We start from the raw sequence: 25,727 nt of genomic DNA, 5'->3' as shown, positions 1-25,727 counted from the left end.
TTAAACATTATAAAAAGAAGAGAAAATCTCTCCTGACAAATAAATGCCTTGAAAAATTAGATATTAGTACTAGCCAACTGCTCTTCCTTTTCAGAAATATTAAAATTGTGTGTTAGACTGGAAGGGTCTCTATTCCATGCTCCCTCCCAATGCCACAGAAATAAGACTTTAGGAACAATTTCAAAGACAAAAGATCATGTGGAACACCAAGCTCTTCCCCTTATGGGAAATTCCTTTTTTTTAACATCCCATTCTCAATCATTTCCTAATGTGAAATTACAGGTTTTTCAAATTACCATATAAAACTGCAAAAAAATTACACTTGTGACCACAGAAGAGATAGCACACACTATCAATTTGATTTTAAAAGGCATACATCTTTTATATTACCTGTCATTTTTATAATGCCTTTTACAAATTTAATCAATAGATTTTAACATTCTATATACTTTAAGTGCAATATACAATAAATATTCAAGTCTCATCTTAAACATGTTTTAGCCTTTAAATTGTTAAAGCTGCAGTGCCCTTTCAATCTACTTACATAATGTCATAAAATATACATTTCAAGGTAAATGAAGTCAGTTACTTCAATTTAGTCCCTCAAACTGGTAGTAAATGAGAGGTTAACACTATGGTGCCAAACCCATTATTGAGTAAATTTAGCACCTTGGACAGCTCTGTAAAATCTTTATTGCTTTCCTGACCTGCTCGTCATGTTCTGTCTGTGTGTTCAGTGGCTCTCAGCTCTGATTGAAAGGCAATATATTAGATCCCCAACACAAACACGCTTGGGGGCTAGTTCACTAGGAGCGTAATGACATGGAGGTGAGAGCAATTTTCTGGTCACCGAAATCCAAGCACCTTGCAGGTCCATCGCTCCAACTCGTAGAGGACCCAGGAATGTCCTTTCTCCTACCTATTTTCAGAAATAACTAATGGGAACTGAATAACATTGGCAAGGCTGAACCAAATTTGGTTCTCCCTTAAATCTTGCAGTTGGCCCTGCCATGAAGGGCATTTTCAAATGGGCTGCATATCACTTACAGGCTCCCTCCCCTACTGCCCGAGGGCCTGAGCTGAGGCTGGGTGGGGGGGGGGGCGGAGGTTGATGACCCACCTATGAAACTAGATCAACTGGGAAAACATGCCGCTCAGCCGTTAGGGCCCAAAGACGGCTGCGACTTTAGGAGAGGAAGCTGCCATGTTTCCGTTTCCAAGGACTGCACCACCACAAGAATGCTGGGTAGTAAAGGAGAGAAAATGAAACAAATGGATGATATCGTTGGACAATTTCATCACCCAAAAATATATGGCACCCAAATGTACAGCAGTCCTTGAGAGTTGGAACTTTTCAAATGTCCTAAAGCTTCAAAGGTCTTGGAATGTATTTTTTTAACTTGCCTGGGGTTGCGAAAGTAACGTTCTCCAAGTGCCCGATTCTGGTACCATTAGGGTGGCCCTCCACGAGGCCGCTTCCTTAGCTGCCTCCCATCACACTTTTGACATCACGCATAAATATTTATTTGAAGAAGTAAATGAACATAGACTCCCCAAAGTCAAATCTTCATAAATAAATGAACTTGATCCTAATTTGTTTTCATCTTTCCAAAGAGCCGCGTCAGACCATGGGGCATTACTGAAGACAGCAAGAGCTGAATTTGATCTAGGGGGTGGGGAGTATGCCTGTGACATGGTGAGCTTATTCGCTGCTGCAGCCAGACAAGACTGCAACCCCAAAGTGGGCAAATTATCTCATCGATTGCATTAGAAAGTAAAGGAATGACTTGGGATGTATTGATTCGAACCCCATTGGTTATAGAATGTGTGGGAACGAACGGAACTGTTTTATGGAGGGGTCTCGCAGCTTACGGCAGGCACATTGTTTATTGAGAACTCAAAACCCCTCTATCTCATTTTTGAATTTAGGACATTATATATGTCATAAGTAGTTACTGCAGTATGACAACTGTTTTATCTCATATTATAGAGAATTTAAAATTGAAAAATGCTAATATGTATCTAAAAGCTTGTCATTTCCAGAGTTGTTCCAGGATTTTTGAAGAGGCTATGGTGACAGCAAAATGAATGTAATTATATCCCTATTTTCTGATCAGCCTCTGCAGTATAGGAAAACTGAACAGCACTGCCTCTCTCGGCAGAACTCTATTGTGTAAAATATTTAAATTCAAACGTCTCCTTGAAATTTTACCCACAGCAAAAAAACAAAAAACAAAAAAAAAAAACCCCAAAACTGGTAAACATACCTTCTTGCAAATCACTGTTGCGCATCACAGCATGCCGTTACAGTTCCTCTTCTGATCACTGCCCCTTCTCCATAATACAGCGGGCTTCACTCCCCTGGCCTCTTTCACATCCCGGTGTGAATGAATCTGCAGAAAACGAGGGCAGACTGGAGGGAGAACGCCTTCTTTGGGTCCCAATAAGAAAAATTTACTTCTGCACACTCTTTGTAGCGGGCCCATATTCTTAGGCCCCAGTGTGTGAGTTAAACATGGAAGCCCGCCAAAATGAATGGAGGGAGCAGTTTTTCCTTCCATGGAGATGAGCAGCAAGCAGGAGGAGAAAGAATGGGCAAATAGGAAACGACAAATAACAGCGAAATATTCAAGACTTCCTGCAAAACGTGAAACCAGACTCTGCCCGTCATGCAAATGGGTGCCGAGGGGGCTTGTGGGGCAGGAGAATCCCGTGGCCAGAACCTCCAAGGAGCAGTGGTTTGCCTCAGTTTGTGTGCCGCAGTACAGCGCGTGGCCCGTGACTCCGCCACCAAGGAAGCGAAACAAAGGACGTTGAATGCTACATGCTTCCAGTAGCCCAAGATTGATTGGAAATCCCTCGAAATGACCTGTCTGATAAGGTCATGGTTCCTGGAAGAAGCAATTAAGTGCAAAATAAACACATCTTAGGGATTCATAACATGCACTGAACGACATCGATTGTGGCAATCTAGCAAATGACCCCGGGATTGTGTTCAGCAATAAGCACACGAGGGCTTTCTCGGGCCTGTGGCAGACGATTGAGTGATGTATGTTATCTTGCAGGACCGGTGATGCTCACCTTTTGACTCGATGAAGTGTATCTGTGAACAGGGGCAGCTTGGTGATTTAGCGCCACTCCTGGGGTTCCCCGAGCGACTACCTTTGAAGCGGTGCCTTGGCAAAGCATGACCGGAGGGAACTGGCACTTGATCTCGGGCAAAGGGAGTGACAGGCCGCCCTCACTCAGAGACCTGCGTCTGCTTTTGTCTCCACAGGAAGTAATCCTCAAAAGAGCTGCAGACCTGGTGGAAGCGCTGTACGGGATGCCACACAACAACCAGGTGAGCGGGGCGGGGGCTCCCCTGGGTGCCCTTCCAGATCCAGCGGCAGAGCCCAGTTCCCTATCACCCGAGAAAGCAGGAGGATTTGCGAGCAACCACACTTGCACGTTAAGGGGCTGAGTGATCCTGATACAACACGTTGTAAGGCTGTCCCATGACTCTCTGACAAACTTTTACTGCCTTCCCCACCGCACCGGTTCTCTCGTGGGGGCGTACTTCATAACGGTGCTTCATTTTATTTCTCTCAGCGTCCTCCCTTTCCCCCTGGCAGCAAATTTAGGAGGAGAAAGAGGATTTTATGCCTTCTAAAATGTTTAATGAGGCCCAAGCAGAGCAACACCTTGTGTATGAATTTAGGTGCTAAGAAACTTAGGGTCAGGCAAACCATTCACACCTTTTACAATGTCCAGGGGACTCTGTTCCACTCAACCCAGGGACAGACTCATCCTCAAATTCAATAGGGGGGGATATGTTGCTGACACTCTCTTCTCTGCCCCTCTTTCTCTCTGGAAACCCCCAGATCCCGGGCTATGGGTAGAAAATTCAGTATTGTCTCATCGGAAAGTATGCAAAGGCAGACCTTATGCAGTTTTGAATCCAGGCCTTGTCTTCCAGCAGGAGACTGGCTTTAGTGAGGATGTCCTCTCTCTGAGCACCAATGCCCGCCTGTGATATAGGGGTGATACCAATGAGACTTATATTTTGGGGAGAGTTACAAATGTAGATGAAGTTACAGGTATCGGTAAGCCCAGAGCACCTTGCCTGGCAGGTAGCAAGCACTGGGAGCAATGGTATCGTTGGGAGTCTGGCTGGCTGCTAAAGGGGATGGATGCCTTATTTTCCTTTGCAGGAAATCATTCTGAAGAGAGCAGCAGACATCGCGGAGGCCCTGTACAGTGTCCCCCGCAACCACAACCAGCTGCCGGCCCTCGCCAACACCTCGGTCCACGCAGGGATGATGGGTGTGAACTCCTTCAGCGGGCAGCTGGCCGTGAACGTCTCAGAGGCATCACAGGCAACCAATCAGGGTCAGAAGCCATCTCTTCTTCCTCTTGGGTTCCCTACCCCTCCCAAGCCCCCAGCTCTTGCCTTCCTTTTATTTGGCATCCTTCTCATTCTTTTTAAAAGATGTTCTATTTAACAAGAGGGTGTGCGGCAGACATCCTTTTAGATGTCTAGCTATCACACCTGGTCGCCCACCCTGGGTGCCTAGAGGATGCATGCATTTAACCATCTATACGTTTGACTTTTCGCCATAAACCACGCGTGACAGATCGCGAAGGGGGTTGGAATTAAAGTTCTGAGGGGCCCAAACACATCATTCTCATCCAGGGAATAGAAACCTGTTAACGCCAGGGTACATCTCTTAGATTGGGATTTATTTCTGCTCCAAAATGATAATTTATAGGCCCTCCATTGGCACTTCTCACGGGCCTGCTAAGTATTTATGATCTCCTAAGAAATGTGTCTTTTCCTCGCTTCCCACTTTAATCACAGAGCCTAGCACCACCAGGGCACACACATGAATCACCTGGCCCCTTCCCTCTGGGTTGCGTTAAGGGGCCAGGAAACAGAGACCTTGCCTACCCCAAGACTCTTCCAGTTTTGCCACCCACCTGAACCCCTCCTCACCCCTGGTTTTGCCCCCACCCCTTAGGTTTCACCCGAAACTCAAGCAGCGTGTCGCCACATGGGTATGTGCCCAGCACCACCCCGCAGCAGACCAACTATAACTCTGTCACCACAAGCATGAATGGATACGGCACTGCCGCCATGTCCAATTTGGGTGGCTCCCCAACCTTCCTCAACGGCTCAGCTGCCAACTCACCCTATGCCAGTAAGTAAAGCTGTGTATCTAGCGTTCCCCGTCCGGTGGGGCCACTCACATAGGTCTCCTTGTCATCAGAGCCCCCATCCTGCCACGCCCAGGGGATGGTGTGAAGGCTCCGTTGCCTCCAGCAGAACTTCAGTCTTCTGTGCTGCCCTTGTTCCCTCCGCAGGCTCCCTAACAGGCAGAGCAGCGTGGCAACCAACAGAAGGGCTGTGAAATGGTCCCCTCCCCGTTTCGTCATACCAAGCAGAGTGAAATGGGGACAAGCTCCCCTTTGTAAACTGTGGGTGAACCAGAATAGTCAGAAGTGAAAATAGAAATTATGAATGGATGCTCTGCTAGAAAGTTGCCGCAATCCTTCTTTTAGCATAGAAAACAAGAGCACCTTGTGTGTTGCGTAGCAACTAAATCTCTTGACTGACAGTCAGGGGAAGTGGCATCAGGCTTAAATATGGCAGCCAGCTGCACCACATCAGACTCGTGACACCCTACACAGTTCTGGTAACATCCAGTCTCCCACATCAGATAACTTAATGAACTCACCACTCCACTTTCAAGCCTCCCATTCCAGCAATTCCACCTGTAACTTTTCCAGTTGCAGTTACCTTTATCTTTCATCCAAATTAAAAAAAAAAGAGTCTGTTCTGATTTTGCTTTGTCAGCTATGACTAAACTGGTTTTAATGGATTCAAAGCCCCAACCCACTAATAAAATCACAACAACTGAACTCACTGCCATCTCGTTGGTGCAGAGACCTGGTGGCATAGTGGTTACATATTGATTGATTTGCTAACCAGCGCTTCCCAACCTGTGGGTCGCAACCTGATCATTTCACAGGGGGCACCCAATTCCTGACAGTAGCAAAATGATAGTGATGAAACAGCAGCAAAAATAATTTTATGGTTTAGAGAGTCACTGCAACATGAGGAACTGTATGAAAAGGTCGCAGCATTAGGAAGGTGGAGAACCACCGGGCTAACCACAAAGTCAGCAGATGGGGTTTCTACTGTCAGACCCCAAAACAGACTCAGAAACTCACAGAAGCAGTTCCACTGGGTCTCCTATAGGCCCATCTGACCCACACTCGCAGTACAATGTAATTGCCAAAACCAAGGCGTGGAGTCAGATGGAGATGAGTTTGACTCCTGGTTCTAACTAGGCACTCTGGTGGCATAGCGGGTTACACATTGGGCTATTAACCACAAGGTTAGCAGTTCAAATTCACCAGCCCCTCGATGAGAGGAAGATGAGGCTTTCTGTTCCAATAAAGATATACAGCCTTGGAAACCCAGAGGGGCCAGTTCTACTCTGTCCTGCAGTGTTGCTGTGAGTTGGAATTGACTTGGTGACAGTGGGTTTGGAGTTGTGGTTCCAGTTACTAAGGGAGGGGCTCTGAGCAAGCCCTTCTCCAAACTTCAACGTTCTCACCTGTAAGATGGGGTCGAGACTACCATCTACTTCACAGAGCTGTTTCGAGATTTCGAGAAGGTGGTGAATAGACAGCGCTTTTCCTGCTGAGAAGCACAGTCAACAAGTCAGGATCATTATCAGAGCGACGAGGACAACACTAGCAAGTGCAGATGGAGGGATGCTATCTAGGAACAACTGCTTCACACTTCACACCTTCCCTTTTAGAAATCTGACTAGGTTTTTTTAATGTTTAGATTTCTTTTTCCTTTTGTGTTTGCCCTGTACTTAAACGAACACATAAACAGCCAGCAAATCAAAACACTTATCTCCCTTCCCACCCACTCCCGGAAACTTGTCCAAAGTAAAAGAAAGAGGAGAGAGAGAAGGAGAATTGTTCCTTGTTATAATCCCTAAGAAGTTGAGCTTAAGAGCTTTGCTGGTCCAACGTTCATGTTGCCTCTGAAGAACCTCAGTACACTGGCATTTTGTATTTGAAGTGTACTGTAGGCCTCTGTCTACAGAATCTCTTGATCTCCCCGAGGACCATTTCCTAGATAACCAAGTTCATGTAGGACAGCGTGGAAGACTGCTTTGAAGTGTCCGACTTGCCAAACTGCTAGGCCTCTGTAGAAGTCATGATAAAAGATGGCAGAAGATTCATGGCAAGTATATAAGAACCTTGGCTTAAAAAGGCCAGCAAGGATGCAGTCTCTAACGGTGGGCATGAAGAGGGCAGGGCCTATGAGGAGAGGACTGATCGTTCTCGGTCTTCAAGAGAAGCTACTCCGAAAATCTGTGGAGGGGTTTCCCTACCTGGGCGCAGTTTTATATTCTGTGTATGTGACAGTCTATCTTCCTGATTTATTGATTTGACATCAGAGGCTTGTTGAGCATTTGAAATTCTCCCCCAAATAGTATCCTTACCTTGTCAATGTTTGGGGGTTGGTTTCACATTAGATTATGATTCATCAAAGAATTGTTTCTCGGAGATCTATCATTTTGGTGTCCTCCAATCCACTCAATCAGAAAATGTTTCAATCATGACCTGAAAATTAAAAGGTGGCGTTCTTAATTAAATCAATAAACTAATTGCTATATGGTAGCAATTCAATTTAGGGGCTTGGATTGCTGGGCCTCCCCCAGCCGGGCCGGCACCAGGTGACTGCAGCCTGAGATTGCATCTGTCAGCCTGTGAAACTTCCAACATTTAATTTCCATTAATTGATTTCCTCAGTGCTCACGAATCTACTATTAAATTCTCAAAGAGGCCCTCAGATGGGACGGTTTTATCTGCATAAATGCAAATAAAACAATAAACACAAAGCTCAGCTGATTTGAATTTTTGCCTCCATAATATTTAATTATTCATAAACCACTCATGTTGAAAAATTCCAAACAGGATAAAAATATAAAATAAGACATTCCACTGGTGCACCACACTAGCTGGTGTGGTGGCTGGTAACTAATAATGCTGTAACAAATGGGGCTCCTGGACTATTTTTCACCCCTTCCTCTGCTCACCGCGCCACCCCCAGCTCCCCACCTCTAAATACACATAATGATCGCATTTGCCAACGAGATTAATTGCCTTCCTCAGTGAACCAGCAGGATTTCAAGTCTGCGAATATTTAAAAATCAAACCTCCAGTGCATGAGTTTTGCAATTTAAATGGATGTTATTATTGAGCGTATTTTCACATTTACAAATCCTAAGAGATGTATAAAAATGCTGGCCTCATTAAAAGAAAAAGTACAGTTTGGAGCCTGTTTGTGAAAACTGCAAGGATGGGAGCGCCGGGTTCTGCTCCGTGAAGCATTTGGTGCCTTGGGGTTTCAGTGCCGGGTCCCCTCACCAGGACTCATTTCCCCCTTAGGGCAGTTGCTGCCCAAGGCCCATTGGAGTCCTACTTCCCTACCTCTCCAAAGCCGCAGGCCGGGGCAAGGCCACCTCAGCAGCCTCCTCAGGGCTTTGGCGGAGGGGCCTTTGCCCCTGGCAGGCAGGCTGAGTGTAGATGTATTGAATCTGGGTATGAGCCCTGGCCTGGTGGCCTTGGTGCAGTGGACCTTGATCAGAAGCCTTTTTCTGGGCCTGAGCTGGCTGCATTTGTTCAGGTATATAAAAAAATGCTGGTCTAAGTCAACGACAGAGAATGAAAAGGGCAGGAAAATGCCTGTGGATGGCAAAGCAGTGTACACTGCTTATGAGATGAGGCAGACATGAAGGAGGATTTGGACCAGGGGCTGAGAGCTGCGCGCCCTCCTTTCCTTGGGAAATGCAGAGAAGGTCAGGTGAGCCTGTGGGAAGAGGAGTTGCCTAAAACAAATGAAAGATCCTTAGCCAACATTTAATGACAAAGGGGTCTCTGGGTGGAGTAAATGACTAACGTGCTAGGAGGCTAGTAAAAGTTTAGAGGGTTGATTCACCCAAAAGTGTCTCAGAAGAAAGGCCTGGAGATCTGCTTCCCAAAACATCAGCCTTCAAACACCCTTTGGAGTACAGATCCACTCTTACACACATTGGGCTGCCTTGAGTCAGCTAACTCAATGACACCTGCTTAGCTTAAAGATGACAATGCACACGGAGAGCGTGCGCCGACCAAACTGTTCCCTGTCCCATTGCAGCTAGCGCCTGTCCCTCTGAGGGCCAAGGTGCTCCCGTCGTTGCTCATCCCTGCCAACACGGGACTGCGAGTGTTTGCATAAAGCTCCTGTCCTTGAATTTTCTAATTCACAAACATTTGTGTAAGGCTCCCTGGGGGAAAGGAGAATTTGGAGCTCTGACTGCAGTCTGCATTTTTCACAAAAGCTTCACGCCCGCCGCAGCGCACACACTGACCTCCCTGCCTCTGTCTCTCTTGTGGAGACATATCCTTAAGGAATGCCAGCATAGTACAGAGAATCAGGATGCACACACACACACACACGTATCAACTGGCACATGAAGTTAAAACTCCAACCAAACTCACCAAGTTTATTCTGAGTCCAGAGTGACCCGAAAGAACAGGCTAGCACTGTCCCCGTGGGCTTTGGAGACTGTAACTATGCCTTACAGAAGTAGAAAGCCTCATAGTTCTCCCACAAAGCAATGGTGGTTTTGAACTGCTGACCTTTTGGTTACCAGTCCAACACACAACCACTATGCCACCCAGGCTCCTGTATGTTAAGTTGGAGACCTTCAATTCCCCTTTCTTCTATCTCATTCCCTCTCCAGCTGACCACTGCCTGTCTGGCAGAGCCCAACCCCTTTGCTGGGGCCTCAGTTTAGGCCCTACCTGAAGTGCCTCCTGAGCGTCCCTCTGAGAAGCTTTCTCTGACCACCAGCACCAACCACTTCCCTGCCCTACCTCCACTGAGTTATCCTCTCACCTTTGCCAGTAATGGGAAAGGCAGCCAGACACAAGAGGTAAAGTGTTGAGCGGCTAACTGTAAGATCGGAGCTCTGAACCCACCAGCCACTACCAAGGAAGAAAGATGAGGCAGTCTTCTTCTATCAAGAGCCACAGCCTCAGAAACACTCTGTCCCCGGGGAGTGAGAATCAGCCCTTGTTAGGGTGCAGTGCACTTCTGCCTAGCACACTGCCTGGCATGTAGTGGCCCTCAAGTTGATGCTGACTCACTGTGACCCCTTGGGTGTCCGAGGAGAGCGGGACTCCACTGGGTTTTCAACTCTTGAGTTTTTTGAAGTCGGTGCGCAGGCCTTTTCTTGTTCTTTCTGGAGGCACCTTTTGCAGAGGTGGGGGAGAACATGACAAGAGGTTAACATCCTCGCCTCCTATCAGAAAGGCCCACCGGCCCGCGATCAGCGATGGCAAGATGCAGTGCATGCAGGCAAGGCGCGCTGAAGGCAGCCAGTCTGCCGAAGATGCTGTCAGGCCGGACAGGTTCTGGCCAGAAGGGTTTGCTGAGCTGGGTGGCCTGTTCAGAAGGCACAGCGGGGAGCCGAGCTGACACCTCCTTTCCCTTTGCCCCTTGTAGTTGTGCCATCCAGCCCCACCATGGCCTCCTCCACAAGCCTCCCCTCCAACTGCAGCAGCTCCTCCGGCATCTTCTCCTTCTCACCAGCCAACATGGTCTCCGCTGTGAAACAGAAGAGTGCTTTCGCGCCAGTTGTCAGACCCCAGACTTCCCCGCCTCCCACCTGCACCAGCACCAATGGGAACAGCCTGCAAGGTAAGCTCAGGCTCCATTCACCTAGAGCCCCTGGTCTGGTCACTCCTTTTCAGGGCCTCTCTGTTGGCTGCTTGCCTCTCTGGGCCCTCCATGGCCTTTGTGTCTGCTGTCTGTGCCCTGGCCCTAGCCTCCCTCCTGGGTGAGCGCTGCCTGACCAGCCCTCTCTCTGGCTCCAGCAATTCCGCTCATGGGAGAGGCAGCTTCCTTCCGACACTGGCTCAGGGGGTGTGCCGGAGACTAGCGTTTCCACTTACTAATGCCTCCGTTTCTCTTTTCTCCTTTCTCATTCCCTGTTGTCGCCATTATCAGACCAGTCTTTTGTGGACTCTAGCAAGTTCTCCACTGCAGGGTCTCCCCGGGACTGGCCTTCTCCTGAAGTAGGTCACTCATCCTTCCCTTGCTGTTGCTTGTGTCCAAGTGAACTTGTGCTGGGTGGGGAGCGGGGGAGCAGCCCATAGTCCCACTGAGCCCTGCCTTTCACTGCCAGAGGCTGGAAATCCCCAAATCTCACAAGACCTTTTGGGCTTCTATGAAAATGTTCCAGCTCTTTCCCACCAAGCTAAATCAAAAGCATGGTGTTGATTTCTGAAGTCCTCAGAAGGGGAGAAGAACCCACCATGTTAAAACAGGAGTCCATCGTTCTGATTATCCTTTTAACTTGCTTGGCACCATGCCGTCACGCGTATCCGTTCACTCTCATTCATTCCCCTTAGCGGCAGATGTGAGGAAGTACTCAGGGGTCCCATTTCACAGGTGGGAAAACAGGTTAGAGAGGTCACAGTGCTGACGTCTGATAGCCGATATGTGGCAGAAGCTGCCCTTAAATGCAGTCTCAGAATTTCATGCCCGCTTTCCTCTCTAAGACCCTGATTACTCAAAGTGTGCAAACACACACACCCAAAAACAGACAGCCAGGGGTGGGGGTGGGGGTGGGGGTGGGGGGCAATGAGATTGATGAGATAATCAGCAACCATTTAATGAGCCCTTAATGATTCCAGGCACTATGCGACAGGCTGGCCAAGCTTTGTCCTGGCTAGTCCTCGCCAGTTCCGGATGAAGCACAAGAATTATGCTCATGTGGGTAGAGTTCAAGCTTAGAAGCAGTCGATAGCTGCTCACAGACATAGCCGTGACATGGTGGAGATGAGCGGAAACCTCCCAGCCCCTCTCCACCACCCTCTGGGAGCCCCCAGGGTCTGCGCTCTTGGCTTCTGCGGGCTATGACTCCCAGGAATCTTCCTTCCATAGCCTACTCTCCACGTTCTGTTGGTGAACATTGCGGGGGTCACAGAGGAACCGGGAGGGCAGGCACTGGTGTTCACACTTAAGGATGCATGTGGTGCTGATGCTGGATGCTACATCAGTGGTCTCTCTGGTCTCTCCTGGCAACCCTGTTCCCATGGATAGATGACAGAATCGCGGCCCAGCCTGACCATGATCACACATCTAGTGACTGTCCCGGTCAGAGATGAGAGCAATGGGATTCCACTTTGTGCCTCTTGAAAGCCCCCTGGTAACTTTCCTCAGTAGACGGCCGCAGGTCTTCCCAGCACAGCCACAAGCCAGCGCCACACTGGGCTTCTTGCCCATGCCACACACTGACCCGCTCACTGCCATCAAGTGTGCTCTGACTCCTAGTGACCCCACAGGCCAGAGGAGCTCTGCTTCGTGGCTTCCTGAGTCTGCAAATCATTACAGGAGCAGACTGCCTCTTCTTTCTCCACTGGTGAGCTTGAACTGCCAACCTCGAGGTTAATGTCCCAATACTTCACCGCCCCCCTATCCCCACTCAGTGACACACACTGGCAAATCTCTTTTCTTCGTGGGAAGAAGAAAGTGACCTGACTGTAGGGCCTGTCAGGCAGTATTATTCATGACAGGAAATGTCCACCCCACAAAGGGAGCTGCCTATTCATGCGAGTCTGACGCTTTTTCAGCTAGGCATACTGCAGGCCACATCCAAGTGCCACTCCACCCACAGAGCCAGCCTGCGCTTTTCGAGACGATCCTGACTCCCGGAGAGCCTGCAGGAGAGACCAGATCTGCCCCGTAGGATTTCCTGGACTCAGGATCCTTATGGGAGCAGACTCCTCCATCTCTTCCCTGAGGACTGGCTGGTGGGTCTGAATCGCTTTCAGGCAGCACATGAGTGCCACAGAGCATGCGCATCAGCCCTCGGATGCCACTTCAATAGGTAGGCCTTAAACACACACGGGAGCACACATCAGTCATCCTTGGGCTGCCTCTCAGAATCGATTGGACATGAAAAACGAGACAGGCTGGGGTTCTTAGTCAACAGCCAAGTGGGAGTCTGTGAGAAGAAGACCCCCTGCTATTTCAAGGCCAGGAGCTCTAGCTCAAGGATCCCTGGTGGTGCAGTGAGTTAAGTGTTGGTCTGCAAACTGAAAGGTTGTTGGTTAAAACCCACCCGTGAGATGATCTGCTTCTGAAACGCATATGGACAGGTCTCTCCAGCCCTCTAGGGTTGCTATGAGGTGAAATGGACTCAATAGCAATGGTTTTTATTTTTTATACTATGTTTTCATGTCTTGTGGGTCTAGGAGACAGAGCAAGGAACTGAAAATAAAGGCTAGGCCCAGAATTTCAAACCATCTCCCTTCTGATACTGTAGAGACCCGTGTGTGTGCTTATGTTTGAAGTGACCATTAGGCTGTAAGGCAGGAACACACCCAAAGTCTGCATTGCTCTGGACAGATTCTAAAGGCCTGGCGAGCTCCCTCCTCTGCTGAGCATGGTCTGTCTCTCCACAATTTCTTTTATAGGTGGGAACGGGGTCTCTCTCTGGCACACAGGTTGTGCTGGGCTTGTTAGCTGTGGAGGACACAGCTCTTACCTCCAGTTGAACTAGTATACAAGGAACTGTCCCTGCATGTTCCCTTTCCCCATGCCCTGATCCTGGGATTTGGGGCAGCAGGTGTGTGTGTGTGGAGGGGTGGGGGTGGCTGTTCTTTTTCTAGCACTATCCTGACTTTTAGGGCCTAATGGTAGTGGAGGTCTGAGTAGAAAAATTAGGGTCAAATTTAACTGACAGCTTCTACTCTAAGGAATTTCCGGGTGGGTCAAAGGATGAACGTGATGGACTCCTAACCAAAAGGCTGGAGGTTCAAGTCCCCGCAGAAGCACCTTAGAAGAAAGCCCTGCTTCTCTGTTTCTGAAACGTTAGCCATCGGAAGCCCTGTGAGGCACAGCTCTTCTTGGACCCATCTGGGGCTGCCAGGAGGAGGACGTGACCCTGTGACAAATAGATCGGTCATAGGTGTCTTCCTTTACTTCCTTCTTCCCAGCGCCAATCTGAGACACCCACCACATGCAGTAGGCCAGGCCCGTGCCCTCCGACTGCCTGCTCACTCTCTGCACACCCCTCTGAGCAGGGTGGCCAACACCACCACTTTTAAGCAGGCTTCTACTGGGAACTCTGGTGCTTCCCCTGAGGAAAGTGGCCTCCTGACAATGGCCCCCCAGAGTTATAACTGAGAAATGATAGCATCTTCGTTTTTATAAGCTGAGCTTCTGTCATAGAAAAGCCTACAAGTCGGTATAACATTTGAGGGGAGGGATCTCAAAGGCACTTTATGAAACCTCCTTCTCCTCTTCACTGCTGCTGTAAGACCTCCTTCAGTTAGACCCACCTCATCCAGAATTGTGATCAGTAAGATGGGACAAGTAAGGAAGACAGGAGTTTGTTAAACAAATTGATCATGTAAACAAGATTATAGATGACACATTAACCTGCTTAAGTGCTTGAAACGCTTATTTACCTCAAAGACCTCCCTGTTAAGTATACATTTTTCCTTTTTTGTTTTGTTTTGTTTCCATCCTTCAAGCCAACTCCTTAGAGATCATTTTCCCACCCACTTTCTCTTAGCCTCATGTAATTACTATGTGCTTGGCTAGCCCATCCACAAGCATCACCCAAGCCTCACCAGAGGGGGCAGCAATGAGCAAATGAGGACTTGTTTCCAGCCTGCCTTCTGCCTCATTGCATTAGTTCCTCCACCTGCTCATTGATGTAGGCTGCACATCACCCCCATTTTACAGATGTGGAAACTGAGATGAAGGAAAAGCCAAGAAGTCTCATTCAGAGTTACACAACTAATGAACTGGGGGATCCAGGGCTGAAATACAGGTGACCTAAGACTGCTGTGCAAGCCCATTTTGTAGTCAAGCCAGGGACTCTGGTGGCTCAGGGGTACCTTCTTACCTTTCATGTAGGGATCTGTGTTCAGTTTTGGTCTGTGAACCTCAGCACAGTCCCCTCTCTGTCATCAGGGGAGGCTTGTATGTCTCCATGATGATGCTCAGGTGCTGGCAGAGCTTCTAGACTGAGATGGACTAGGAAGAAAGACCTGCTCATCTACTTGAGAAAGTCAGCCCATGAACACCCTGTGGACCACAGTGGTCTGATCCCATTGTGCAGGAAGTTTCCCCGAGTTGAGGGGTGATACCACATCTGCTAACACTCACAAAATATTTAAGACACCAAGTTAGGCCTTGGGGCGGTACAGCATCCTGACCCCCAAACACTCCCCTAGGTGGAGGGGATGGGACACCACCTGCAGCAAGGCAGACATATGTGGGCGGGGAGGGGAGAGGAATATTGGGGAGATGCAGACAGCCTCATGGACAAGGTGGCCTTTTAGCTGGACCTTGGATGAAGGCAAGTGGCACCCATGAGTGACACCTTCGGGAGGGGCGCATCTTAAATGAAGGGACCTAGGATCACCTGTACCAAGGAGCAGAAGTAGAAAGGTTCCAGATAATGTGTAGGAACTAGCAACCGGGTTACCACTAACCCAGGATCCTGGGTCCCAGGAGCCAAGCAACAGTGCTTAGGTGAAGCGATGAGAGCCATACCTGGAGGTCCTGATGCCCTTCTTTGATATCTTATTATTCCATTTTGACAGATTCGAACAGGCTTTCTCTCCCACCTAGATATGACCTTGACAATATACCATATGCCAAAACCCTCCCCCTCCCTTTTTTTTCCTTAGGACAAAGTAGCTCTTGCCTCAGCACTCTGGGGCCCCACAAGATGTTTTATCAAAATAAAAATGTTATGCTCAGTCTTGGCAAATATGGCTTGCTGGAGCCCCTCCCCTGGAGACAGACAGTACACATAGCTCAGTGAAGGTGCCAAGACGTCTTGCAGCAAAGTAACGACCACTCCCCCACCCCCCCTTAGCTTAGCTTTCTACACTTAGTTGGTCCCAGAACTTTCTTCCTGACTCGAAGACCAATTAACCTGCCGTGAAAAACTTTGGCCCATGCGTCTGTCCTAGGACTTAGGGAGAGCAATGCAGAGAGGAAACTTCCCCACCGACAAATCCGGATTGCAGATGTTCTCCTGTGTTGGTCTTTGTTGACCAGAGACTTCAATCCAAAATGCCGCTCAGCCATTGCGCTTGGCTGCGCCCTCTCCCTTTTCACCCCACTCTGTGGGCCTGGATTCAGAGCGGTGGCAGGCCTCAAAGGGCTTCATTACTCAAGAGAGAGGGGGGCAACGGCATCACCAGAATCCCTGCCTCGCTACTCCACCCATTTAAAGTTTCAGGTTCGAAATCCTAACCATGTTCTGGACAATCTCTGCAATGAAAATTGTGGTGGGTGTGTGGAGGGAGAGAGGCGGGGTGGGAGTGGGAGGGGAGGCTGAGGGGGTGGGGAGTGAGTGCAAAATTTAAAAAGTCACTCATGCCTCAGACCCCGCACCCGCATATTGATCTTGTTGTTGTTTTTTCCCTCTCTCCACCTTGTGGCAGCTGGGGCTGGTGGTCCCACCGCATTCCGGAGACCCTGCAGGCAGGCAGTAAATCCTGAGCAGTTGTCTTTGTCTCTTGCATATGTTCAGCCTGTGCAAGCTCTTCCCCACTATGCCCGATGAGCTCATGCTTCTGACACATCTGGTGATGTGCGGGGAAGACAGGATTCCACGCACACACTCCAGCTTCCCTCGGCCCTGCAAAACTTCCCCTGCTGCCTTTTGTCCTTAGCAAAATGTTGCAACCCTAATCAAAAAGGTATTGTCCTTGACGCCAATAGTTTGGTGCGGAGCTGCCGTCAGAGCAGGGGCTTGTCTGACTGCTGGGGAAAGTGGGGGAGCCATGCTGTCTTGTGATTCTTTGGCCCGTGGGCTTCCCGAGAGTGTGGTAGCCTCATGGGAATCTCCATGGCCCAACCGGACTTGCTAGGACAAGTCAGCAAGCCAGCAGCATTTCTGGAACCTTCTGAGTCTCAGGCACTCCTCCCTCTCACCCACTTAGTTAATCTTCCCGTTGCAGCACAGATTGGAGAGCAGTCCTCCGAAATCAGGAGTGACCCTGCATTCATGGAGCAACAGGGTTCCTTTAGGAAAAAGGCCTCATTGGAAGGACCTCCGCTCAGAGGCCACAGACAGTAGACTTTTTCGCAGAAGTCAGTCATCGGAGCTGTGCATCTGGAGGGTAGAGTCATGGATGCGGGTCAGGGAGTGCTTACACGCCTCTCCCCCGACACCACGCACCCCAGGCTGGATGAGCGTCAGGGTCTCCATGCACAGGGGAGTCCCAGTCTTTCGTCCGACTCTCTGGGGGGGGGGATGACCAGTCAAGGAAAGGCAGGAACGTGCAGGCAGGCCAGGCCAGTCGGCTCCTAGGAGCCCTTAAGGTTCTGTTTGGTGTTCTTAATTTCAGCTACTTGCTAACATGTACACACTGGGCTATTTCATCTACCTATTCAAAAAAAAATTCTCCTTTCTCCTGAAACATGCTACATCAGGGATGAATACATTTTGAACCATTCTGAGTCGAATAAGTCAGTCTTGGAATATCCGACAGTGGACGAGTGGACTGAGGAAATCTCTGGAACAGGAGAAAGAGATTAGTGTCTCCCATGGGCTGGGGGAGGGTTGCTGTGTGCAGTGACCCGGTGTGGGAAACTAGTCGTGCAGATGGTTGCAAAACTAGTAGGAACCGCCCTCCCCCACCCCCAACTTTTCTTGAAAGTAGTTCAGAAGAGCTGGTGACTCTGAGCTGACTTTCCTGTACCCGACATTTGTGGGAGCAGGTAGTTGGAGGCCTGGCCTTGGGGTTCCCTCTGTCCTTATCCAGAGCACTTAACTGTCCAGGCCCCGGGCCTGAGTGCTGGAGCTGTGATCACTGTGTTCTAGACTGAGCTAGACCGGCCCCGCAGCTAACTCGGCTTTGTGACTGTGACTGCAGTTTTTTGTGGCAGTGTGACGGGTAGCTAATGAATCAGATCCCCTATTCAGTTACCCATACACTGTTGGTGTACACATCCCATTTCTAAATTTGGCCAGTCCCATGGGATGTTTTCAAGGTCAAGCTGATAGATTTTGGCTCTGCCCCACCACCAAGCTCGCAGGAATTTGGTCAGCTTCCTCCTGTGTTGAGTGTCCCATTTGTGCTGCCCGAGCTGTTGGACAATACCATCGGGAAGTGCCCTCCCAGGACAGGCACTTTGAGTAGACCCAGGGGTAAGGCAGCGGAACCACAAGGAACCTGCACAGATGGTCCTGCCTTCAGTAAGGATGTCTACACCCACCTCCAGCCTGCATGAGCGGCTCCTTAGGGGACACCGACACACTGCAGAGACCCTCCTCCCCTCATCTTAGGAGCCACATCATCTTGTATTCTCAATGCCAGGCTCCCGGGAAATTATGCACTGGCAGGTAGAATCCCATCTAGGACTACTTGAATCCCAAGGGTGGGGGTGGGGGTGGGGGGCAGCATTTCCAAGGGATCCCAAATCTTAGGGGGTTTAATTTGACCTGCATTTGGCAAGAGACAACTTCCTGTTTCTAAGAAAAAAGGCTTATGGGGGCTTACAAAGAAAGCCTCCAGGAGCTTTGGGCTGCAAAACGGCTCTTGCAAAAACAACATTTGGATGATTTACGTGCAAATGAATCAGAAACATGTGGATTGAATTTCCTTGTGAATACAGATGGGCTTAAAAATTAACGGAAAAAGTGTTTGGCAAAATACTTAAAAAGAATTTTTTTAAAAATCAAATCTGAAATGTCAGAAATGGGGGCAGGGAAGCAGATGGTGTGGGGACAGGGTTCTGAGACTCACCTTGCTGCCCTGTAACTACTTGGGGTCTCGTGGTAGTTTATTATGTTTGTTTTCAAGGGTGGGGTGGTCAGGGAGAAGATGCTTCCAGACATGATAGTTGAGAAGTGAAGAGGCCCACTTCCTAGACCCAATCATCACCGACAAGCACATTCATTTAAATTTAGAACTGTCGTAAAGGGAGCAAGACCTTTTATTCTCTTGCCTGACAGGACACTAAGCCAGCCGTGGGAGCCCAAGCTAGCTGCCACTTGCTTTTCAAGCAGGCACCTCCCATCTTGATGTTGGGCGGTGTTGGCACGCTGTCTCCGTGTTCTTACAGACAGCCCCGATGGCTGACACACACTCCAGGGGAGGCAGGCCGTCCATCCGGGATGGTGCCTGTTTGAAGGAAGAGGAAATAAGCCCAGGGAAGTTAGGCAGTGAACATGACGCGGTCACAGGGTAGCTTCCTGGCAGACGTGGCAGTTCCAAATTAATAACAGCTGATCCTACTGGGCATCCCTGGGGTGGTCGAAAAGGGTGAGGGGCAGCGTGGGGTTCATGACACGGTGAAAGAAAGGCCTGGCTGCTTTAGAAAAACAGACGTGACAACTCTGGGGAGCTCAGTTCCACTGTGTCCCACGCAAGGTGGACTTGTTGGCCATAGCATTCTTGCCTCCCTCGTTTGTACTGGGAATGTCATAGGGGCGGAAACACAGGCTAGGCGCTTTGCATGATTTCATTGACATCTCCTACATGCTCTGGTTCATGCACCTTCGAGCAGGGGACACTCCAGTTCATGTGGACGTGCAGCTAGTGCATGGGGAAGGGATTTTACTCACCAATCAACAAAGCCCTAAGTAGAATCAGGGGCCCATTACCAATAAACAAGGTAGGCAGTGCCTCCCTCGTGTTTGCTTACTAATCTCCAGTGAACAGTTTGCTACTTTTTCACCACACTGAGGATCCTGCTTCTCGGTGTGACGGGCACCTATCTGCCCCACTCCCAACCCTACAGCCCCTCCCCACAGAATCAAAGCCTCTCTTCAGGTGCCCAGTCCCTGCCAGGCCAGATGTGCCCCTCTAGTGAGCAGCTTCGCCTTCCTCGTTTACCAATCTGCGGTGGACACTCGCACGGTGGGGTGCACACGTTGGCAATCTGTTCTTCTCCAGTTCGCCATGCTCATTGGGCCATTTGCCCTGGGGTATGTGATTCCAGCTCTCCACATACCCCCCGGGGTGGCCTCTTCACTTGGGACACTTGGAGAGATCTGGGGGTGAGCTAGAACTGTCTCCCCCTTTCCCAGGCCTTCACCCCAGCTTCCCTTGTAGTTTCCCAGGAACATGCTCAGGGCAGGGTCTGCAGTGGCCCTGTGGAAGGCTATCTGCAGAGTCCATGCAAGCTTGCCATCCCTCCCATCTCTGCATTCCCAGTGTGCATTGCCTGCTGTTGCCGCCTTCCCTTCTGGCCCAGTCCAGGATGGAGACGAAGGCTCAACCCTCGATGAACAGGGGGATGGAGGGAGCCAGGGCTGCTCTGTCTAATTCTCTAGCACATGGGATGGACCAGTTTGTCTCTTCCGTTTGTGGGGTTATTTTTTGTTTTTTTTTTTAAGTAAAGGGGGAAAGAGGGGAAATAGTGACAAATACAAAATTCTCTCTTTTTCTCTGGCAAAGCTGTGGGCGGCAACTTTCTCAGTGGTATTCAAACTATGCTGTTTTCCAGTGATGTTTGAAAATTGAAATCAGATTTGGAGGGATGTTGGGAATATTCTGTTCTGTTCAAGATTTCAAGATCCATGCACAGGCTTCTATATTATCATTTTAATATAGTACATTTATATTTCATCACAAGACTTCATCTCAGAGGCAATAAGAATACGTCTGTGGTTCATATTCAGCTCACAGAACCTGTGCGGGTGTTGTGTGTTGGTGTCGTCTCCCCTCCCCCCACCCAGCGAGAAGTTTGGGTGGCAAACCGTTGACATTTGTCTTTTCTTTCAACAGCGATATCTGGCATGATTGTTCCTCCCATGTGAAAGAATTGCCTTGAAGAATTTTATTAATGAAGAGGTTGGATTCTGCTACAGAGAGTAATCTGATACAAGTCCCAGAGTGGAACTTTTAACTCAGGCCTTTTTCAGAGGAATCACAATAACTGCAGATTTTTAAACAAACAAAATCACCGACCTTGCAAATACTGAAATTGGAAGGGATCTGCAAGGGCAGGGTGTGGGTTCACGTTGTACCTCCCAAGTATCGGGGAGATATATTTATTCTGTGTTGATAGAAAGCAAATCCACTTTTTTCTTTCCTTTCTTTCTGTTTTCTTTCTTTTCTTTTTTTAAGCTTAACTCTGCAATCATTGGTCTTTTATAAACCGCAAAGCTCTATCCAAGGGACACTATAAAAAAGACTCCATGTTTTAATTTATGATGTTTTTAAAGCTGTGTAAAGGGAGAATGAAGTGAGATATTTACAAAAAAGTTACAAAAGGAAAAAAAAAAAAGCTTGTATGGGACAGAATAGGAATGCCAGTTAGTTTTTTTTTAGAAAACGAAGGGTCGGCTTTTGCGCCTTAAAGCATATCAAATGGTAGTTAGCTCAGCCAGTGCATTTCCATAGCTAACTTAACATGCCACCCCTTAGCCATGCAAGCTTCTTTCTCCCTTTCTTCTCGTTGTCTTAAGTAACGGTGTAAAGCAGTGAGCCTGGAACGTGAAAGAAGCGCTGTGAGCGATCACATTTCCCCGTCCACGCAGAAAAGTCCAGTGCCTCCAGACAGATGGTTATGACCGTGTCTTCAAAGCGGTATCACGCGCTTTCACGGACGCCAGCTTCTTTGGAAGAGCTTGGTGGCACCAAGACTGGCGGGTGAACCTTGACTCTCCCTTGGGACTTCATGGAACAGGGTCCAGGCACGGAGTCCCACGTTCAGCCCCGCAGTCACCAAGCCAAAATCTCACTCGTGCAAGCCCACCATGCAAGCAGAAAATGCTAACGTGGGCCGGGGACTCCCAAAGCTCAAAGCCAAGGAGGGCGACAGGGCCGCATTTCAGATTTCCCACGCAGGAGCGCGCCTGTACCAGTGGACCCCTGTCCATTTGTAAGGGAGAGAGGCCACTGCCACAGGCGACATGCTTTGGAATTCATAGGAAAAGGAAATGGGGTGGGAGGGGGGAAATAGGAAGGAAGGAGGAGACCTCCAGAACTTTAGTTTTCTGTTCAATGGGAAGTTTGCTCTCAATATCTGGGAAGTGTTCTTAAAAAACTGAATAGATGCAGCAAAGCTCTGAGGATGCGCGTCCCCGGTCTTTTTTCCTTTGCTGTTGTGTTTTTGTATGTAGTTATAAATACTGTAGATCTTTTGTGATTTTTTGCCAAAGTTGTTGTTCTATTTATACATTTTAACGTCTTAAGACAGTTTTTGAAGATCACAAAAAGATTTTACTGCATATTTTGCAAAAAAGAAAAAAAAAGCTCACTACCTTTAGCTTGCACATATTTGCGTCATTAATTAAAAGGCTTTTTTTTGTTTTAAAGGGGATTTTGTAAAATATCCATATAAATAATGTATTTATCTTCAGAATTTGTACATTGCTTTTCCCCTTCTTCCCTCCCTCCCCCTCCCCTCCCCTCCCAGTTTATTTTATTGTGTGTTTGCTCTGTGAAAAGATGCGTATTTGTTTGGTCACCTACAGTTGTATTAGCTGTTTTAATGTGATTTTTAAAGGTTTCATTTATAGTTATTTTTAGTATTGTTTTAAACCATGCTTCAATTTTTTTATTTCTACCCAAAATCCATTGTCTATTTTTGTATTATTTGTAAGTTAAGAAGTTTTTCCCCCCCAATGTATGGCAAAAAAAATAGTAGCATATTATTCTTGTAGCATTTAGTTCTGTCGATTAAAAAAAATGTATCCTTTGCTTTGGAAGCTTACAAAAAAAAACAAAAAAACTAATACTGTTTTACTCTATTAATATGCATGGAATCTCTCCCTTTGGAGTGACGCATTTTGTGCATTAAATTCGGGGGAGAAACTTCATAGAAATCAATGAACATACTTTCTTTCTTAAGTCTGCTTGTATATTTCCTCTGTCTTTCACATAAATATAAACCAGCAGATTGGATGCCTTAACAATGCAAATCATACTCATTTCACTCGTACATTGTATCTGTGCACCGGAACTGTCAGTCATCACTAACATTCTAAGAAAAAAGAAAAAGAAAAAAGAAAAAAAAAACCAACAACAAAGAAATCGAAAAGCACAAAAGAACTGTTTTGTTACCTTAAGACAATGTAACTTTTTCTAGTAGAGCAAGAAATCATTTACAACAATGCTGCAACTGTGCATGCCCCATATGGATTTGGCAATGGTTTTCACTAGACTGTCAGAGTGCGATTTTTATGGGTGGGGGTGGGTGGGGGCGGGGAGTTGAGGGAGGGAAGGGAAGGGAGGAAAGCGGAATTTTTCATGGTGAGAGATAATAATAATGAAAATAATAATAAAAGAAAAACTGGAAAATGTAAGCAACATGGACGCTTTGCTTCTCGGTACTCAGAAAGGTTGTTTGAATTCATGTGGTAAGCACTGGCTTGAGGATGTGTACTATTTAAAGCCATATTTTGCCTGGTGAGCCCCTTAGCTGTGGGTGAAGGAAGAGTCCGCCGGTGCGGCGTCCGGCCCCGACCTTGACAGCAGACGACACCCATCTGTCAGCCATGTGCAGTGGTTAGAACTTCTCTCGAAAGCCCAAAGAGCCTTTAAAATGTGTATCATTTGTGTTTTGTTGCTTCTATTTATATCGATTAGATGAAAAGACGTTCTGGCCCTCTGCCCTGCTTTCTTCTACACAAAGCTTCTTTTACAAGGTAAAAGATGTTCCCCTACGTATAGCATATGGCTTTAAGAAGAAAATGAAATAGGGATTTAAATTAAGATTTCAGTGTTGGGAGAAAAACAAAACAAAACAAAACAAATACAAAGCTTCCGGATGACTGGATTGCGAACGAGCCCTGGTCTCACATTATACTAGGATGCAGCTTAACGAAGTCATCTCTAAATCTACTAACCTTTCACCTTATTGGAACTTTTTGAATAGACACACACTGTACAGTTCAATTGTTAGAGAACCTAACTACTGTAGAGATTGTTATAATTTTTTTTTTTGCAAAAAGTCAAGCTGTAAAAACTTTTCAACTTTCACAATATTTAATTAAAGTTACTTCCTGTCTGTGATGGCAGCTCCTAGTTGTGTTTTCATTTCTCTATTTCAGACCAGCCAAAGTCCAATGGTGATTTAAAAGGCTTGTGTTTGCAATGATGCAGAGCAGTGTTGACCCCCGGAACAAAGGAATTAAAGGTGGTCCTGGGATACCCACTTTCTTTCTTTGAAGATCATTGGGGATTTGCTAATCAGGGATGCAAATTACTACACGCAGCGTACTGCTGCCCTCTGCCGGCAGTAGCAGGACGTGCATGCTGGTCCCACAGAAGAGACTAGAACCCCCAGAACTGCATCAGCCCTGCAGTGAGATCCCCTTGCAGTGATTTGGTCCGGAAACCAGCTATTTGAGAACTTCATCCTTCGTGCTACAGTCTGAGCTGGGCTCTTCACACGCAGTCGTTAATTAATCCCAGCGAGACTTCTGGTTAATTAATTATGCCCTCTGGTTCATTGATGAGGATGTGTGTGTGAACTCAGAAACTTCTAGGACCTATATTTTTAAAAACCTCTGTGCATAAGAACTTGCCCTGTTGGACAAAATCAACTTCATATGGGGCCAAACATTCTATCAATAGCCATTGGGCCCATTCTCATGTAAAATTGCTCATTTTAAAGGCTCATATCATAAGTCTTTGCAATTGCATATGCAATGCTTTTTCTACTTTTGTGAATATTGGACATGATAAGGTTAATGATGCTTGGGAAATGCCTCAAAAACTAAGCAAATATGCCTCAGACCAACAGAAACTCGATGGCCAAGGTTAATAGGGCTTCACCCACCACCAGCACAGACATTTGTGGTAGGGCACTGCTGATGTACACTGCCTCAGGAATACAGCGATTTGGGGATAATAAAAGCAAGCATGGAACATATGTTAATAAGTAGAGGAATTGGCATCCCTGTTTTTAAAAAAGAAATAGAATCCAAGCTCATTAATTTTGCTAGCCAATGTGCTTTTTAAAAAAATATATAATCCTGCATCCATTTGCTGCAGAAGATTAAGGACAAGAGGCCCCTGCCCTCAGGAAGCTCACAGCTTCAGACAAGATAACCTGTACACAAGCCACAGGAAGAGTGCTTAGACACCGAGTGGGGCTAGCATTTGTCAATATTCTACAAAATCAAAACTGATGCCCCCACCTCTGACTCTTTAGGTCAACTGGCTGGAATGATTTATTCATTTGTTCATTCCTCGGTGCATTCATTCAAGCTTCGAGGGTTTTCTACGTGTCTGGTACCAGAAGAGGCACCATGGATTCAAAAGCGAGTCAGTCATCTGTTCCCTGACCTTGTGAAACTGATGGGGCAAATTGACATGAAGACATCACACAAGCACATAATAACAAACTGATAATGACAAAAGGGGAGATGTCTACAGTGCTCCCAAAGGGTATTAGGGGGTGATCTGGTTTAACCAGAAGGGCTGCAGAAGGCTTCCAGAGAAATTGACCTTTGAGCTTAGTTCCAGGCTGGGTTCCGTAGGCAGAGGGTAGGAGAGCGAGAAAGGAACCCGCGTCTGGAGGTAGTTGAGTTGTCAAAGAGCAGACAGACTGCGTGTGTGAAAGCTTCACAAGTGCAAGATGAGATTGGAGTGTTCGGGAAGCCCCATCCAGAGCACGTATTGAGTACTTAGTGCTTTGTACTGTCCCAGATACAAGGGTCCCCTCAGCTAATCAG

At 47.7% G+C, this 25,727-nt stretch overlaps 1 protein-coding gene across 6 annotated transcripts in view; it reads left to right on the top strand.

The window, feature by feature from the left end:
* The window catches only part of EBF1 (EBF transcription factor 1), a 470,411-nt gene extending 447,799 nt beyond the window's left edge, over positions 1–22,612 (top strand). For 5 of the 6 annotated variants that reach the window (XM_075541905.1, XM_075541904.1, XM_075541903.1 and 2 more), the window contains exons 12-17: positions 3,278–3,343; positions 4,194–4,371; positions 5,001–5,180; positions 10,559–10,753; positions 11,063–11,130; positions 20,827–22,612. In XM_075541905.1, the coding sequence (XP_075398020.1) occupies positions 3,278–3,343; positions 4,194–4,371; positions 5,001–5,180; positions 10,559–10,753; positions 11,063–11,130; positions 20,827–20,841 (702 nt within the window). In that variant the 3' untranslated portion in view covers positions 20,842–22,612. The remainder of the gene's footprint in view (positions 1–3,277; positions 3,344–4,193; positions 4,372–5,000; positions 5,181–10,558; positions 10,754–11,062; positions 11,131–20,826) is intronic. The other variant, XM_075541906.1, reaches the window with a different exon arrangement.
* The last annotated feature ends 3,115 nt before the right edge of the window (positions 22,613–25,727 follow it).

This window comes from Tenrec ecaudatus, chromosome 2 (assembly GCF_050624435.1).
Source record: "Tenrec ecaudatus isolate mTenEca1 chromosome 2, mTenEca1.hap1, whole genome shotgun sequence".
In the NCBI taxonomy this organism is placed as follows: domain Eukaryota; kingdom Metazoa; phylum Chordata; class Mammalia; order Afrosoricida; family Tenrecidae; genus Tenrec; species Tenrec ecaudatus.
This window is presented reverse-complemented; position numbering and strand designations above follow the sequence as displayed.